Source organism: Pongo abelii, chromosome 12 (genome assembly GCF_028885655.2).
Source record: "Pongo abelii isolate AG06213 chromosome 12, NHGRI_mPonAbe1-v2.0_pri, whole genome shotgun sequence".
NCBI classification, from domain to species: Eukaryota; Metazoa; Chordata; class Mammalia; order Primates; family Hominidae; genus Pongo; species Pongo abelii.
Genome location: NC_071997.2, coordinates 46,827,534 through 46,844,976, shown reverse-complemented (window position 1 = coordinate 46,844,976; position 17,443 = coordinate 46,827,534). Strand labels below are relative to the sequence as shown.

Sequence of the window (17,443 nt, the reverse complement as noted above, 5' to 3'; positions counted from 1 at the left end):
ATGGGACTCACTCAGAGAGGCTTTAAGATCAGATGTGCAAAAGCATACATAGAGTGGCTGAGACAATACAAGCACTTGGTTCCCAGAGTCAGTTGGTGCTTAACAAATGTTCACTCCTTTGCTGTTTTGCTGTTTTTCCAGCATCTACCTTGTAACAACTCTACCAAATCCCTTTATCTTTGGACTTCTCCTCCTGCCCTCACCCCTTTGCACTTAGCTCCGCTCACTGCATTGCTCTCCTCTGCTTACCCTATCAAACCCCCGCTGGACTCAACTAAAGGAGCCTCCCTCTCCCTCAGGCCTTGGCGACCTGTTCTTCCCATGAACTACTAGAGTACTTGCCACTTGAACAACTACTAGAGTACTTGCCACCTGGGTTTTTTGGACCATTCGAATTTCAGAAAACTTGGTGGGGGAAAGGGACTGTCAGAGTAATACCCCCTCTTTTTTTTTTTTTTTTTTTTAAAACCAAGTAAGAATATTGAGAGAAACAACAATCCTAATTTCATTTGGAAAAGAATATTTTAATAATAACAAAAAGGGTGGGTGGGGGGACAAGCTTACCCTAGAGCAAAGGACAGTCTTTTAAATTATATAAGCTTAGCTTTAGTTAAAAACTTGACTCTTCAGTCTTGTTTCTACCATTCTAATAGAAACCAGTGATGCCTGCCACTTATTTGAGTGTATATGGCTCATTTCCCATCCTCCTTATAAGCTCTGGATTCTGGGCTGGGCACAGTGGCTCACACATATAATCCCAACACTTTGCGGCCCAAGGTGGGAGGATCTCTTGAGGCTGGGAGTTCAGGACCAGGCTGGGCAACAGAGTGAGACCCTGTCTCTACAAAAATAAAAATTAGCCAAGCATGGTGCCGTGCACCTGTAGTCCCAGCTACTCGGGAGGCTGAGGTGGGAGAATTGCTTGAACTCAGGAGTTTAAGGCTACAGGGAACTAAGATCTCCCTACTGCACTCCAGCCTGAGTGACAGAGCAAGACCCTGTCTCAAAAAAAAAAAAAAATTAGTCACAAACATTTTCATGTTGTTTGGGTATTTGTTTTTCCATTCAACATTTAATCCTTGAGTAGCTCCTAGCAGTCTGGGCAGTGTCTTAGGGACTAAGGTATTAAAAAGATAGGAGACTGGGTGTGGTGGCTCATGCCTATAATCCCAATACTTTGAGAGGCCAAGGCAGGAGGATCACTTGAGCCCACGGGTTCAAGATCAGCCTGGGCAACATAGCGAGACCCGGTCTCTACAAATAATCTTAAAAATCAGCCATGTGTGGTGGTGCACACCTGTAGTCTCAGCTACTTGGGGAGTTGAGGCAGGAGGATCCCTTGAGACTAGGAGTTCAAGGCTGCAGTGAGCCATGATTGCACCACTGTAGTCCCGCCTGGGTAACAGAGTGAGACAAAATTCTGTTTAATAAAAATTAAATGATAGGATTTCAGCCTTAGAGGGACTGCATTTCAAGTGAGAGAGAGGGATGAATATCCAGTCACCAGTGGGGACGTTATGCTGAGGAAGGGCAGCCTAGACCTTGAAAGGGAGCGAAGAGGTGGGTTGGGGCTCCCTTCAAAGTATGCCACCTGACTTGGGGTTCCCAAGGAGTTCAGAATGGTTGGAATTTAGTCACAGGAAGCAAGGAAGGAGATATTGAGAGATGGGCTAGGGAGGTAACAGAGACCAGCCCTCAAAGTCCTTCTTTATCATTCTTAGAAATTTGAACCTTAGGCTGGGCTCGGTGGCTCACGCCTGTAATCCCAGCACTTTGGGAGGCCGAGGCGGGCAGATCATGAGGTCAGGAGATTGAGACCATCCCGGCTAACACGGTGAAACCCTGTCTCTCCTAAAAAAAAATACAAAAAATTAGCCGGGCAGGGTGGTGGGCGCCTGTAGTCCCAGCTACTCGGGAGGCTGAGCCAGGAGATTGGCATGAACCCAGGAGGCAGAGCTTGCAGTGAGCCGAGATCACGCCACTGCACTCCAGCCTGGGCGACAGAGAGAGACTCCGTCTCAAAAAAAAAAAGGAAAATTAGAACCTTGGGCCAGGCGCGGTGGCTCACGCCTGTAATCCCAGCTCTTTGGGAGGCTGAGGCGTGCAGATCACGAGGTCAAGAGATTGAGACCATCCTGGCCCACATGGTGAAACCCTGTCTCTACTGAAAATACAAAAAATTAGCTGGGCGTGTTGGCACACACCTGTAGTCCCAGCTACTCCAGGAGGCTGAGGCAGGAAAATCACTTGAACCCGGGAGGCGGAGCTTGCAGTGAGCTGAGATCGCACCACTGTACTCCAGCCGGGCAACAGAGCGAGACTCCGTCTCAAAAAAAGAAAAGGAAGGAAGGAGATTGGAACCTTATTTCGAAGGAAACAGGAGCTATTGAAAAGTTGTCCTATAACCCCAATTCTGCTAAAGAGATGGAGAGAGAAAGAACTGGAATGATAGGAACATGTGTACAAGTGCAGCTCTATTATGACAGGACACTAGGAAGAGGCACACCAGACTGAGTTACATACAGAGAAGGGGGGAGCACATTCAGAGGGGACATCACCTCGTCTGTCTTGAGCTACTAGAGAGAGAGAGAAGGGAAGGTGAAAGTGTGTTGATTAAAGAAAATTTGGAGATTGGGGGAAGATTTTTTTAAATTTTACTTAATCATCCAGCCACCAATATATATCAGTTTTAAAATGTTGGTCCAGGTTGGGTGCAGTGGCTCACACCTGTGATCCCAGCACTTTGGAAGACTGAAGTAGGTGGATCACTTGAGCTCAGGAGTTTTGAGACCAGCCTGGCCAACATGGGAAAACCTGTCTCTACTAAAAATACAAAAAAATAGCCGGGCGTGGTGGCGCAGGCCTAGAGTCCCAGCTACATGGGCTGCTGAGGCAGGAGGGTCGCTTGAACCTGGGAGGTCAAGGCTGCAATGAGCTGAGATAGTGCCAGTAACACTGCAGCCTAGATGGCAAAGTGAGACCCTGTCTCAAATAAATAAATTAAATGTTGGTCCACTTTCTGCCAGACTTTTCTTCTGGCGTGTAAGTTTTCTGCTTCTTTCTCTTTTTCAAATACCGTTGTCTTTATACTGAGGTACAACTTGGTGTCCAGCTTTTTTCACTTCATATTTTATCCTAAGCACTTTCTTCAGTTGACTCCCCTGTTTCCCTGTTTTCAGAAACTCGGGTTTTTCTGGTGCTTTACTCTCATAAACAATAGTGCGGTGCATGATTCTTATGGATTAAGCTTTTTCTGAATTTAGGATTAGTACCCTGGAGTACAATCCTAGACTTGGGCTCATTGAGTAAAAGGCTAGAAACATCTTTTTTTGAGACAGAGTTTCACTCTTGTTGCCCAGGCTGGAGTGCAGTGGTGTGATCTCGGCTCACTGCAACCTCCACCTCCTGGGTTCAAGTGATTTTCATGCCTCAGCCTCCCAAGTAGCTGTGATTACAGGCACCCATCACCACGCCCAGCTAATTTCTTGAATTTTTAGTAGAGACGGGATTTCACCATGTTGGCCAGGGAGGTCTCGAACTCCTGACCTCAGGTTATCCACTCACCTCAGCCTCTCAAAGTGCTGGGATTATAGGCGTGAGCCACCACGCCCAACCTTAGAAACATCTTGAAGCTACATCATATCGCCAGATTTCCTTGCAGGGGGCTGAATCAGCTTATACCCGGGGCAACCATAGAGTGCCTATTTCTCCTGCATCCCTACGTGACACTCTGCTTTCTGTGGGGCAGCCTTGTTATTGAGAAGAACCAGTACTACTAACGTGCTTTTTTAAAAAACAAAAATTGTAATAGCTTCAAGGCTGCATACACGTTGCCAGAGGAAAAGCCTGAGGGGATGGGTGGATATCGCCTTTTAATTTGCTGTTAGTTTTCCACAAAGGAACAAATGCCTGAAACTTTCCAAAACTTAGTCTAAGTTTGGACAGATCGCTGTGTCTTGAAATCTTGGTCCCCTCAGGAATAATGCTCTATTTAGAGGGGAAGAACATATAAATGTTCCCAGAAACATTATAGGGTACTTGAAAATCCTTTGAAACATCTGCAAGTATCTTGCAGATGAACGAGGTTACTAAGCCGGCCAGCAGGAACAGCCAGGTCTAATGTGCACCCCCAGGAAGCCAGGCCTGTTGAGGTGGGTCTGTTAGAGAGCCCCGGGCTGTAGGGTTGCCCACCTGACTCAGCTGCCCAAGCATCTCTCCTCTGTCTGGCGCTTCCTCCTAGCATCCTGGTTTGTATTCCTACTTTGAGTTGAAACTGGGCTTTTCTACTCCTGAGTAGCTCTAGAAGACCTAAGAACCACTTCACATCTGAGAATGATCAATTGTTGGCTGAGATCACAGTTATCTGGTCCAACTATTTGTTGCCTGGCCTCTGTCTGAACACCTGCAGTGATGGGGGCAGCCTAGAGCAAACTGAATTCCTCCTTGTTCACGTGACAGCTTTTCACTTTTCAGATCACCTTCCTCACACTGATGGTCTCCTACAACATCATTTTGAATGTCCTCAGCTCTCTGCACCACCCACCCAACTCCACTCTGGGCCACCACTGGTGTATCCAAGATCAGGACACCAGTCCCTGGGCACCAGGGAGCATGCTGGCCACTGAAGCAGCTTCCTTTTTCCGGCACCCATGTTGTAAAATCGACTCCCTCGAAAGTTATTGTCCACATGTGTAACTGTCCCTCCCACCATGTCCCCTTCCACACACTATTTCCCACCCCTGGCATGGGTATAGGATGTCATTTCTGTTAACCTTGTGTTGGTGGGTTTATCTCATTTTTCTAGCGTAGTGTAGGGGTTCAGGGTGCAGACCCTCTGGTCAGGGTAGGTTCAGATCCCACCCTGGGTGAGTCAGAGAGCTTCCCTGTGCCTCCGTTTCTTCATCTGTAAAATGAGACCCTCAACAGCCCCTACTTCAGATGGTGCTCATGAGGATTGAGTTAATGTTAGCGAAGGACTTCGGACTGTGCCTGGTATGCTGTAAGATGGGTGTCATTTCTCATTGTCACACCGTTGAGAGTCCAGATCTTCATCATATTTCCTCTGCATCTGACCAGTGAGCCTCCCAGATCAGCAGCCCACAAGGCGATCGGGTCAGGGCTGAGTAGCTGCCAGCAGAGGCTGGAGACTTGAGGCTCTCGTGCAATCCATTCTCGCCTTTGTCTGCTTTCTGTCTTTTGTTTTCTGCTCTGTATGTGTTTGTTTTTGTGATTGTTATTTTAAGTCTCTCTCAGGAAAGCTTCGTGATGCTCAGCCTGGTCAAGCGATCTGTATACATCCTCCATTATTTCTTCTCCATTTCTTTTTAATCAAATTTCCTCCTCTGAACTTCTACCCTCAGATTTATTCATTATCCAACAAATACTGATGGTGCAGCTCCATGGCCCACAGCTGTTCTGGGGGCCACAGCAGTGATGTGAGTGTCCTGGGGAAGCTGACATTCCATGGACACAAGCAGCCATCCGTCTGTCTCATTCCGCCAAGACCTCTGTGAGGTCTTGTTGACCCCTTTGCATGATGATCTTAAGTTTGTTCACCACTGTTCAGCATAAGGGCATTAAACCCTATTTTTGCATTCTCCTTCCCGCTATTTTCTCCTACTGATTAAGGGGTATCTCCTCCACTGTTATTTTTCTTCTAGTGACATATTCAGGAAGAGCAAGATCTCAAAAAATATAAATGTTGATGTTCCCCCATCCAATCCCGGTTGTCACTAGAGTGTTTATACTTACCCACGCAGTGCTTCAGTTCTGGAATATATTCATCTTTACCTTACCCTGGTTAGCAATAACAGCAACAGGAATTAAAACCAGTGGGCTACTGTTACAGCTTGGCAGGTGTAACTTCAGAGAACAAAGGGGATTCTTTTTTGCTTTTGTTTGTGATTTTGTTTATTTTTTATTTTTATTTTTTTGAGACAGGGTCTCCCTCTGTCGCCCAGGCTAGAGTGCAGTGAAATCACAGCTCACTGCAGCCTCGACCTCCTGGGCTCAAGAGATCCTCCCACCTCAGCCTTCTGAGTAGCTGGGACTACAGGTGTGTGCCACCATGCCTGGCTAACTTTTTGGGCTGTTTTGTAGAGAAGAGGTCTCCCTGTGTTGCCCAGGCAGGTTTTGAACTCCTGGGTTCAAGAGATCCACCCTCTTCAGCCTCCCAAAGTGCTGGGATTACAGGTGTGAGCCCCCACGCCCATCCTGGAGATTCTTCGTCATTTTATCCTGACCTGAAGAGTCAGCACACTTTCTTTTTGTGTCCTCTAAAAAGGTTAAATTCAGAGATTTTTTTTTTTTTTTTTTTTTGAGACGGAGTCTCGCTCTGTCGCCAGGCTGGAATGCAATGGCGTGATCTCAGCTCACTGCAACCTCCGATTCTCTGGTTCAAGCGATTATCCTGCCTCAGTCTCCTGAGTAGCTGGGATTACAGGCACACACCACCACGCCTGCCTAATTTTTGTATTAAAAATACAAAATAGGGTTTCAATACAAGATAGGGTTTCACCATGTTGGCCGGGATGGTCTCGATCTCCTGACCTCATGATCCGCCTGCCTCGGCCTCCCAAAGTACAGGGATTACCAGCGTGAGCCACCGCACTCGGCCAGAGAATTATTTTTAACATGCCATAAAATTAACTTTTGGGGTTTTAACAAATTGTACCACCACAATCATTGAACAATTCCACCCACCCCCAAATTTCCCCCGGGCATCCGCTTTGGAGTCAGCCCCAAACCCTGGCGACTGCTGATCCACTCTCCATCCCTCTGGTTTTGCCTTTTCCAGGATATAAGTGGATTCGTATGGTGTGTAGCCTTTTGATTCTGGCTTCCTCCGCTCAATAATATGCACTTGAAATTCATCCACATTGCTGCAGGTATTAGTAGTTCTTTTTCATTACTGAGTGGTTTTCCATTGTATGGATGAGCCCGTGTTTGTTTATTCATTCATCTGCTGAAGAACATTTGGGTTGTTTCTAGTTTGGGAAGATTATGTATATAACTGTTATAAATAGTCACGTAAAGTTTTTGTGTGAGAATATAATCTTCTAATAAGGCATTTCACTTTTCATCTCTCTTGTTCCACTCTGATTTTTTCATTTTTCTTTTTTTTTTGAGATGGAGCCTCGCTCTTTCTCCAGGCTGGAGTGCAGTGGCGTGATCTCGGCTCACTGCAACCTCCGCCTCCCAGGTTCAAGCGATTCTCCTGCCTCAGCCTCTCGAGTAGCTGGGAATACAGGCACCTGCCAACATGCTCAGCTAATTTTTGTATTTTTAGTAGAGATGGGTTTTCACCATGTTGGCCAGGATGGTCTCGATCTCTTGACCTCGTGGTCCACCCACCTCGGCCTCCCAAAGTGCTGGGATTACAGGTGTGAGGCACCACACCTGGCCGTTCCACTCTGATTTTAAAGGTTGTGGAAATTTTGGTAGAAACTCTGCCTGGTAAGTTACAGATGGCACTGAATCTTTTGAAGGAATGCCCCCATTCTTTCAAAAAATTGATTTCACGAATTCCCAAACAAATGCCAAAGAATTTCTCACCTCTTGAGAAGTCTTGGACCACATTCCCCATCTGCTGGAATTTATATTCTGCCCGAAGTGGATCGCCTACTTAACTTAATTTTTTGTCTGTGGGTTGATACCTTTCTAAATCACAAAAGCACCATGATACTAAGCAAAAGATGAAGATGCCAAAGGTGATGAGGTCCAGGAAACTCAGAATAGGGCTTTGTCCTCTCATGGACACATGGGAAGAAAGGTGAGGTCAGCTTGAGTGTGCAGATGTCGGCATCATTGAAGGTGAAAGGGTGGCTTGGATTGCAGAGGCTCTGCAGGAGAGAGTTGCTGGGGATGGGCCGAGATTTGGGGATTTAACTTGTTTCTGAAGGGTGTTCTCAAATCCTGCTCTGGATAATTCCCCAACTACCATTTAATCAGCTCCATTAAACCCTGCCCTGTCTAGTGCACTGTGCTCCAGACAGGGCTCTCCTGGGCTCCTAGTAATAGCTCAATTGTGTGTAAGTGGCTGTGAAGAGGCTCTGTGTGCTGGATGAATAGGCCTCATCTCCATGGAAACCAGCGCTGACTGAGGGGCTGACCTCTGACCCACTTGTTGCCACCATACTGTTAACCACTGGTACCTCTTGGGTGGAGAAAGAAAGCAAGGAAATGGCTGTCAGAGTTGTTTTCATTTTCCCTTAGTTTAGGCCTGGGTTCACACTAAGTAGAAATAACACGCTCATATTAATCCAAAGCACTTGGATGTGAGTTTGGCTTCATTTTGGACTCTGTCTATCCCTACCCTGTCTCCCCGAAGCCATTTCTTTATCCTACAATCTAGGATGCAGCGGAGTGAGCAGGGTTGGTTTATCACCACCCTCTGGGGATGCTGGGAATGTGGTTCCTAAGGGGCAGTGTGGAAAAGAGGAAGGCCCTGTGCTGGGAGCCTCACCCGCTAGGCTCAGGACTGGCTCCCTTGTGGTGTGACTGTGGGCACATTTCCTCATCTGTACCATGGAGCTAATCCCTACCTGCAGCCCAGAACCCTCGCGGAGCTCAACTAGGAAGAGGCAGCCAAGGCGTTATACCTGTGATGCTCTCCACTAGCCAAGGCATTAGGATCTCAAGGGCAAGGGCAAAACATGTACCTTTTTAGCAATGACATACATAAAAACTTGGCTACACCTTATAAGGGGCCAGGTGTGGTGTGGCTCATGCCTGTAATCCCAACACTTTGGGAGGCCAAGGTGGGAGCACTACTTGAGCCCAGGCGTTCAAGATCAGCCTAGGTAACATAGGGAGACTCTGTCTCTACCAAAAATAAAAACCCACCAGGCTGGGTACCGTGGCTCATGATTGTAATCCCAGCACTTTGAGAGGCGGAGGCGAGAAGATTGCTTTGAGCCCAGGAGTTCAAGACCAGCTGAGCAATATAGTGAGACCTAGCCTCTACAAAAAAAATCAAAAAATTAGCCAGGCATGGTGGCACGCACTCAGCTACTCGGGGAGCTGAAGTGAGAGGGTTGCCTGAGTCCTGGAGGTCAAGGCTGCAGTGAGCTGTGATTGCACCGCTGCACTCCAGCCTGGGTAACAGAGCAAGACCTTGTCTCAAACCATGCCACCCCCCCACAAAAAAAAAACCCAACCTTGAGACTCACACCAAGATGGCTTTAACAACCCTGAAGTGAGTTATTCGCTCAGGCCCTGTCTGTATCAGCGAGTATTTCAGACCCTATGGCACTCTGTCCATACAGGCAGATTTTTCTGGACTCTGTCCTTTGCGTTGAGATGACCTGGGTCGCCATGGTTGTCCTGGGCTCCAGGAGACATCACAGGCAAAATCAGGTCCATACTTCCCCCGTTTGTCTGCAGAGAGGCCTCTGGTGTGGGTCAGATCCAGGGGCTTTCCTTCTATGTTTGCAGCTGGAGGCCTCTGGATGCAATTGTGTGAACCCCCTGGTGTGTCCCTGGAGCCCCAGAATGTAAGAATGAATTTTCAAGAGAAAGGTGAGAGACAGGTGCTGGGCTTGTCAGATTTCTGGCTGGGGGGGCACCCCATAAGATAAGTCAGGTAATTTCTTGAAAAGGAAAGAGAGCCTTGCGGGGGATCAGTTATATGTATCTACCCATGTGTCATGCTCTGAGGGCTGTGTTGGGGGCAGGGGCAACATAAGAGGTAAACAGGGCCCCAAGTCTGAGCTCTTGGGAGAAAGTCAGAATGCAAAGTAACAATTTCATTTTAGAGGAGCGTCAAAAGTCTCATGGCTTTCTAGGTATTGCAGAGTGATAGGAACCAGGAGGAGAGGAGGAGGGACTGCAGGGTCATTTGCAGTGAGTGAGATTTCCAAATGCTTTGTTCCCTAAAACTGTCTACCACCACGGGGCGAGGGCATCAGCTCTTTGCATCCCTCAGACCTCAGGTAACTGTCGTAAGCTCTTTTCTTGGAACTCTGATCTCAGATAACCTGCATTAGTCTGAAATAGGATGCTGAGATACCACCATAGGCTCAGGAGAGGTGCTTTCTAGACCTGTCTGGTTGGGTTTTCCCATCTGCCCTGAAGTATGGTCCAGGAGGTGGTGACCATTTGGAGCACCTCTTAGGACTGGAGAGGCCCAAAATACCTTCAAGCCTTTTCTTATAGTTCTAAGGTATTTGTTAGAACTCCTGGACAGTTTATCTAGTAGTTTGTTGTATTTTTTAAAATTTCCAGCAACTTGCCCACACACTTGGCCAAGCTTTGGACTGAGAAGGATGCAGTGGTGCAATCACAGCTCACAGTTATATCACAGCCCCTGGTTGGAGCCCTGGTGACTCCAAGGTCTGCAGTGCAGCCCCCTCTCAGCCTGTTGCTTGCTGTCTGGGGCTTCCACAGTGTGGAGCAGCTGCTGCTTTCCTGGGCTACAGGAAGGCTATGTACAACCTGCACAGGCATCCACAGGATCACTCACTCTAAGTGGTTCAACATGCTTTTCCATCCTCAGAAAATGCCATTATCCACGTACCAACTATTTACAGGAGATTGGGTTGGGGGCAGTGTTCCCTCTGCCCCAAGTTGTGGGGAGCCAGAAATACACATATATTAACCCTGGGCTTGGAGAGTGGAGAAGAGAGCATCTCTTCATTCTGCAGCTGTGTAAACAGTGGGGTGGGGGGGTGGGTTGCAAAGCTAAGGATAATGGGGGGAGGAGGAGGGGCATGAAGCAGGAGGGAGGGGGCTGGTGGGGGGGCTGCCAAATCAGGCAGGGTCGGGGAGGGGAGGGTAAGAGCAGGAGGCCTAAAGCGGGGTTCGCAGGCTCCCTGGCTCTTCACATATGGAGGACATGCCTCCACAGAAGCAGGAGGCATGCGAGCAAAGTGTGAGCAGACAAAGAGGAAAGTGATGCGGGGGGAAGGTGATGCGGGCAGGACCCGACAGGTGGTGGCGTTCCAGGCAAAGGAGGCTTCCGCCCTGGGCCACCGGGGTCAGTGGGAGGAAAGGCTGTCCCTGCCTGGCTCAGTTGAAGCAGATGATTATTAGGTTCCTGCTGTATACCCAGAGTAGCTCTGGCGCAGTGGCAGCGAGCGAGGGGGGTGGAGATTCGGTTGTGTAAGACATGGGCACTATTCACTAACAGTCCATAAGCACATGGGGAAGAAAGGCCAGCACATAGACGACTCCGGATCGGCCCTTTGTGTCCTGTGAAGGGTTTTGGAGGAAGGGGAGGAGCCCCGAAGTCAGGGCAGGCAGCTGGAGGTGGGCTGGGGCAGGGAAGGCTGTTCTCCAGGTACTGGGGGAAGGGCACAAGCAAACAGAGACACGGAGCCTTCAGCTGCCTTCTCTGCAAGGAAGATGACTACTCTTTTGGGGGGATTCAGAGCAGCATCTTATCCAGCACATGGCACCTGTGGTAGGAACTGAGTCATCCCGCACAGCCGGGGCTGTGGTTCCTTCATTGATTCTTCCTTCAACACTTGCTTATGGATTGCCTTCTGCCTCCGGTCACTGTTCTAGGATCTGAGGATGGGGCAGAAAACCACACAGGCAAAGTCTATGCCCTCATGGATATCACATTCTGCTGGGGGAAAACAGACAGTGAACAGATGGAAACACCCAGACAGTAATGATACACCATACAGAGGACTGCGCGGCACGGTGGGGTAGTATCTGAGGGGCTACTTTAGGTTGGATGGACAGGGAACAATCTTTTGGAGCATTTTATTTATTTATTTATTTTTCTTGAGACACGGTCTTACTCTGTCGCCCAGGCTGGAGTGCGGTGGTGCAATCTCCACTCACTGCTGCCTCCGCCTCCCGAGGTCAAGCAGTTCTTCTCCCTGAGTGTTCCGAGTAGCTGGGACTACAGGCATCCACCACCACACCGACTAATTTTTGTATTTTTAGTAGAGATGGAGCTTCATCATGTTGGCCAAACTGGTATTGGAGCATTTTAAAGGGGTCCAGGGGTATGACTAAATCTGATATAAAATTTAACGTAATTCCCTAACTACTATGTAGAAAAGAGATAGAAGGAAGGGATAGGAGTTGGGTCCCCGGGGGTCCCTGTTTTGGAGTTGTATATACCCCACTTCCCTCACTGGACCAGCCCGCCAGGCTGAGACTCCCCCTGCAGTCCCTGTATGCGCCTTCCTACGTAGTCGGAGGCCTTCCCTGTGGTCCTTTGCCCTCCTTCTCTGCTGCTGTGAGGGTTGCTCCCTGCCCTCCAGACCCCTCCCTGCCCTGCCACGGACACAGACCCCAGGCAGCATCCTTCCCCCTCATGCTGGGCACAGTGTGGACTGTTTCTCCTCTATGTGCAAACTCTTCCCAACCCATCATGCCCTGGAAGATGCCATGCCCCCAAACACAGTGGGAGCAGTGGATTTTGCCCAGGTCTGTCCCTGGCCTGCTGGATGACTTTGCACCAATCTCTCCAGGGTGGTACTGACCAATAAAAATGAAATATAAGCTGAAGCAGTAATTTTAAATTTTCATGTAGCCACATTAAAAGAGAATGAAGATTGGGCGCAGTGGCTCATGCCTGTAATCCCAGCACTTTGGGAGGCTGAGACAGGTGGATCACTTGAGGTCAGGAGTTCGAGACCAGCTTGACCAACATGGTGAAACCCCGTCTCTACTAAAAATACAAAAAATTTAGCCGGGCATGGTGGCACGTACCTGTTAATCCCACCCACTGGGGAGGCTGAGGCAGGAGAATCACTTGAACCTGGGAGGCAGAGGTTGCAGTGAGCCAAGATTGCGCCACTGCACTCCAGCCTGGGCAACAGAGCGAGACTCCATCTCAAAAAAAAAAAAAAAAAAAAAAACAAGAGAATGAAAAGGAAGCAAGTAAATTAATTTTAATACTATATCTTATGTAACCCAATTCATCAACAGTATTAGCATTTCAACATGTAATCAATTTAAAGACTGATTACTGAGACGTTGGATGTTCTTTTCTTGTACTGAGTGTTCCGTGTGTGTTTCCTGTGGCCTGCATGCCATTTCCAGGGGCTCCATAGCCACATGTGGCAAGTGGCCACTGCACTGCATGGAGCACGTTGCACAGAGCAGCTCTGGGAGCCTCCCTTTCCTCCTCTGCACAATGGAGATGATTATGTCCCTGCACCTCCCTCTCTCACAAGGCTGTTGTGAACACAGAGGAAGCCGGGAGACTGCTGTGGAGATGAAGGATGTTTTAAACCTCAGGCTGTCGTCGCTGAGGGTGTGGATGGCAAACCGGAGAGGAGTCAAAGGGCTGATACGGGAACTTCCCTACTGATTCTAACAGTTCCCGTGTTAGAGGTGAAGGAGATAACTGAGAAACACACAGATGATAAAACCATCGGCTGGGCATGGTGGCTCACACCTGTAATCCCAGCACTTTGGGAGGCCAAGGCGGGTGGATCACCTGAGGTCAGGAGTTTAAGACCAGGCTGGCCAACATGGCGAAACCCCATCTCTACTTAAAAAAAAAAAAAAAAAAAAAAAAATTAGCTGGACATGGTGGCAAGTGCCTGTAGTCCCAGCTACTCTGAGGCAGGAGAATCACTTGAACCCGGGCGGCAGAGGTTGCAGTGAGCCAAGATCACACCAGTGCACTCCAGCCTGGGCAGCAGAGCGAGACTCTGCCTCAAAAAAAAAAAAAAAAAATCAGTTGCCTGAAATAGTGCTTATACTTACAGATTAAGTCACCCAGGGGCAGAATTTTGTGCCTGCTGAAATTTGAAAAAATAATCTTGCAGCAAAAAGAGAGAAAAATGTGTTTCTTTCCTAAACTATGGTAATAGTAAAAGTATGCGATGCTTTTTGTTAAGTTTTATTTTAATGGAAATATTAAATCTGTGCCTTTTGTTTTTGTTTTTAAGGAAATGGAGAAAGGAAGGAAGCTGGAGGGTTTAAATTCATTATGCTAGCTTTAGATTCTGCAAAATCAGGAAATCAGAAAGTACAAGTTCTCAGAGTAGTGACATTTAACTCGATTGGGAAGGGCCCGCCCAAGGTCACCCTTTTAAAGGGTTTGTCTTCCTTTTCAACATTTTTTACACAGCGTGTCTTTTGGAACTCAGCAGTTTTTGCTCTCTTTCTTTCTCAGTGTGGGAACAGAAGTTGGCACACGAGCATTTCCTCATTTGACTCTTGAAGTGCCCTGTCCTCAGTGCCTTCTACATGGTGGTGCACAGTAGAAGTTTGTTGACTGACTCATTGAGTCTAGAGGATGGGAGCAGGGGAACAGCAGGGAAGAGCCTCTTCGCACTCTTTGATCCAGAAGACTGGATGCACTTTTTTTTTTTTTTTTTTTTTTTTTTTTTTGAGACGGAGTTTCACTCTTGTTGCTTAGGCTGGAGTGCAATGGCGCCATCTTGGCTCACTGCAACCTCTGCCTCCCGAGTTCAAGCGATTCTCCTGCCTCAGCCTACTGAGAGCTAGGATTACAGGTGCCCGCCACCATGCCCAGCTAATTTTATATTTTTAGTAGAGACAGGGTTTCACCATGTTGGTCAGGTTGGTCTCGAACTCCTGGCCTCAGGTGATCTGCCCGCCTTGGCCTCCTAAAGTGCTGGGATTACAGGCATGAGCCACCGCGCCCGACCTGGATGCACTTTTAAGCAGTCCTTGTTCATGAATGATAATTCAGGCCCCAGATATATTTTTATTTTATTGACTTCCTTAGAAACTTAAAAAAAGAAATTAAATACAGCCACTGTTTAATTTTAGTATTTTAACTAAACTGTCCGTTGGACTCTATTTGTATTTCCTTAGGACTTGGATAACTCCGTGAGTCCAGGAATAGTTTGCTTTTTGGTAAATATTCCTTTCAGGTTTCTCTTTGCTTGCTTGCTTTTTTTTTGCGGGGGGGGGGGGGTGGCTGCAGGGTGGGGCAAGAATAGATTTTTGATTCACGAGAACCTAAAAACATTTGTAAGTCTAAGGGACCATCTTAAAGAAGCCAGTGAGAACTTCTTCCACTATCTGGATCACTTAAAATCAAACCAAGCATTTACCTTCAAGGCCCCAGGGGCTCTGACATTTGTGATCTCATAATTCTTCCATTGATACCATGAGGCTGGAAACCTTATGGTTGCTGGCTTTCCCGGGGCACTTGGCTGCCTCTGGGCTGCCAACATAGAACCCACGTCACATAAAGCCTCGGCCCGAGTAGAATGCCAACATCCAGGCCAAATCCACACTTTTCCATTTGTGAACATGTCGCGCTTAAGAATTACCTCCCTTCTTTCTGGGATGGCTCAAATAATAGAAGAAATGGTCCTCCATCGCCTTGAGGTTTTGTCAGCTTGACATCCTCATCCAAGCCTGACCACAGCCATTATGACAGCATGAATGCAAACACCACCTCTCCTGACCTGCACCCGGCTGTGCCCACTTCTGCTGTAGGGAGAGTCAGTGAGGTCCATCTACGGCCTTCCTCCTTTTCCTTGAATGGGGCTTGGCATTGAGGTTTGTGCACACCCTGTATAGAAGGCAAGTGTTAAGGCCAGCCTTGTCCCCAGGCTCAGTCTTCCTGAAGACTTTGTCACTCCTGCTCACAGCACCCACTTTCTCCCCTTCCACACGGGACGTGTTGCCTCCTCCTGTTTCTTCTCTTTGCAGATCGCCAGTTTTCTGTCTCCTTCAAGAAATCTCCCCAGGCCCTCTATAGCCCCTTTTCTCTGCCTCCCTATTGAAGCAGATGTTTTACCTCAGCCTTTGCTAGTACACTGTACTGTTTTAAAAACTATTGAATGAAAGGGCATGTTTTCCTTTCCTTTCCCCGTTTAGATTACACACCTCTGGCAGTGGGGCCTCCCACAAGTCTTAAAGATCTCAACGCACCAACATCTTGGCACATAGTAGTTAACAATAAGTAACTGTTCAATTGGCTTCTAGTTGAACCTCATATATCTTGGTTAACATGTGCAGGATTGGTATGCATTCAGCCCCAATTATTCCACCCTTAGCTCATTTTTGCAGTTTATTAATAATCAGTTGGCACGCAGTTTCGAAAGAACTAATTCTGTAATAACATGTTATGGCTACTCCTTGGCGCCATTACATGCCTGAGGTCCCTTGCTGTCCCTTTGTGTTTTTGATGAAAGGTAACAGCCTGGTGTTCCCAGCCATCACCCAGAGGTGGGAGCAGATCCGGCTGCTGTAGCTTATTGCTAGGAATGGGTGAGGCTGAGTGGAAGCTTTAGTAACTCAGGTGCGGCTCGTAAGCTTTGTTTCGAGTTCCAAAAGGGCCGTTTCGTGCCTTACTCGTGAAGTGGCCTTGTGTGACATAATGGCCCCCTCTGTGCAGGGTTCGAGGGGAAGAGAAGGGGAACATGCCCAGCGACTCCACGTGGGGAAGTTGCATTTCCACATCATTCACAGGGGATCCTGTGTTTTCGGAATTGTCTGGGTGTGAACAGCATAAGAGGTGCTAGAAACTCAGCAAGGGAAGGGGGAGCTGGGCCAGGAGGAGAAGGCTGGGGATGGGCTGAGGAGAGAGAGCTTCCTGGCCAGAGGCAGCCCCAGGCATGGGTCTTGGGTTCTGAGTGGGCAGGATTCTGGCTCAGGGTGAGAGGTGAAGTTTCGTTCAGGAGATACACGCTGAGCCATCCACTATGTGCCAGGCACCCTAGAAAGGGCCGAATATTCATATTATGACTTCACACGGGTCCCTGCAGAGTTGACTTTGGGAGCTGCCCTGCTAGCCACGGACCACGTTGTGAACAGCACCCCCTGGAGGTGGGAGATGTGGTGGGCGGAGTTCAGTATCCAGCCGCAGGGAAAGAACAAACAGGCAAACTGTGGGATCCCGGCCTGCCAGGGAGGGTTCAGGGTAAAGCCTTCAGTTTGCTTGTTCATTCATTTATTCAATACTTATTGAAGGCCTCACAGGGAGGTGACAAACTCTATAGACACATACGCGGGGGAAGAGCACGCCAGGCAGAGGGAACAGCAGGTGCAAAGGGGATGGCACTTGGCAGGTTCCAGGAGCGGGCAGAACAGAGTGGCTGGAGCAGAGTGGGCAAGGCTGGGGGGCAGCACTGAAGGAGGCACAGTCAGAAAGGGGACAGGGGGCCGGTCACAGGGGCATGCAGCCCATGATGAAGCCTTTTGACTGAGATGGGGAGCAGAGAGGGGTCTTGAGCAGAGAGGTGACATGATCCAACCTTTGTTTTAACATAGCGCCATGGCTGCCATGATATAATCATAGACCGAAGGGGTCAAGGGTAGAAAATCAGAGACAAGTTGTTGGGCCAGTGGGGCCTGGATGGTGGCGGTAGAAATGGGGAAAGTTCTCAGATTCTGGCCCCATTTTGAAGGAGGAGTGACAGGATTTGCTGATGGAACAAATGTGGGGAGCAAGAGGAAGAAGAGTTAGGAACGTCTCCCGGGCAGTGGGAAAGAAGGAAGTGTCATTGACAGAAATGGAGAAGACTGTGGGAGGGGCAGGTTTGGGAGG

The 17,443-nt window shown here is 48.4% G+C and overlaps 1 protein-coding gene across 4 annotated transcripts in view; it reads left to right on the top strand.

Annotated features, from left to right (window-relative positions):
• The window catches only part of TCF7L1 (transcription factor 7 like 1), a 176,549-nt gene that overhangs the window by 93,234 nt on the left and 65,872 nt on the right, over positions 1–17,443 (top strand). The window contains exon 1 of one of the 4 annotated variants that reach the window (XM_054547965.2): positions 15,465–16,816. The exons of 2 other annotated variants lie outside the window; for them this stretch is intronic. In XM_054547965.2, the coding sequence (XP_054403940.1) occupies positions 16,730–16,816 (87 nt within the window). In that variant the 5' untranslated portion in view covers positions 15,465–16,729. Of the gene's footprint in view, positions 1–15,464; positions 16,817–17,443 lie in introns of those variants that run through there. One more of the 4 variants, XM_054547966.2, reaches the window with a different exon arrangement.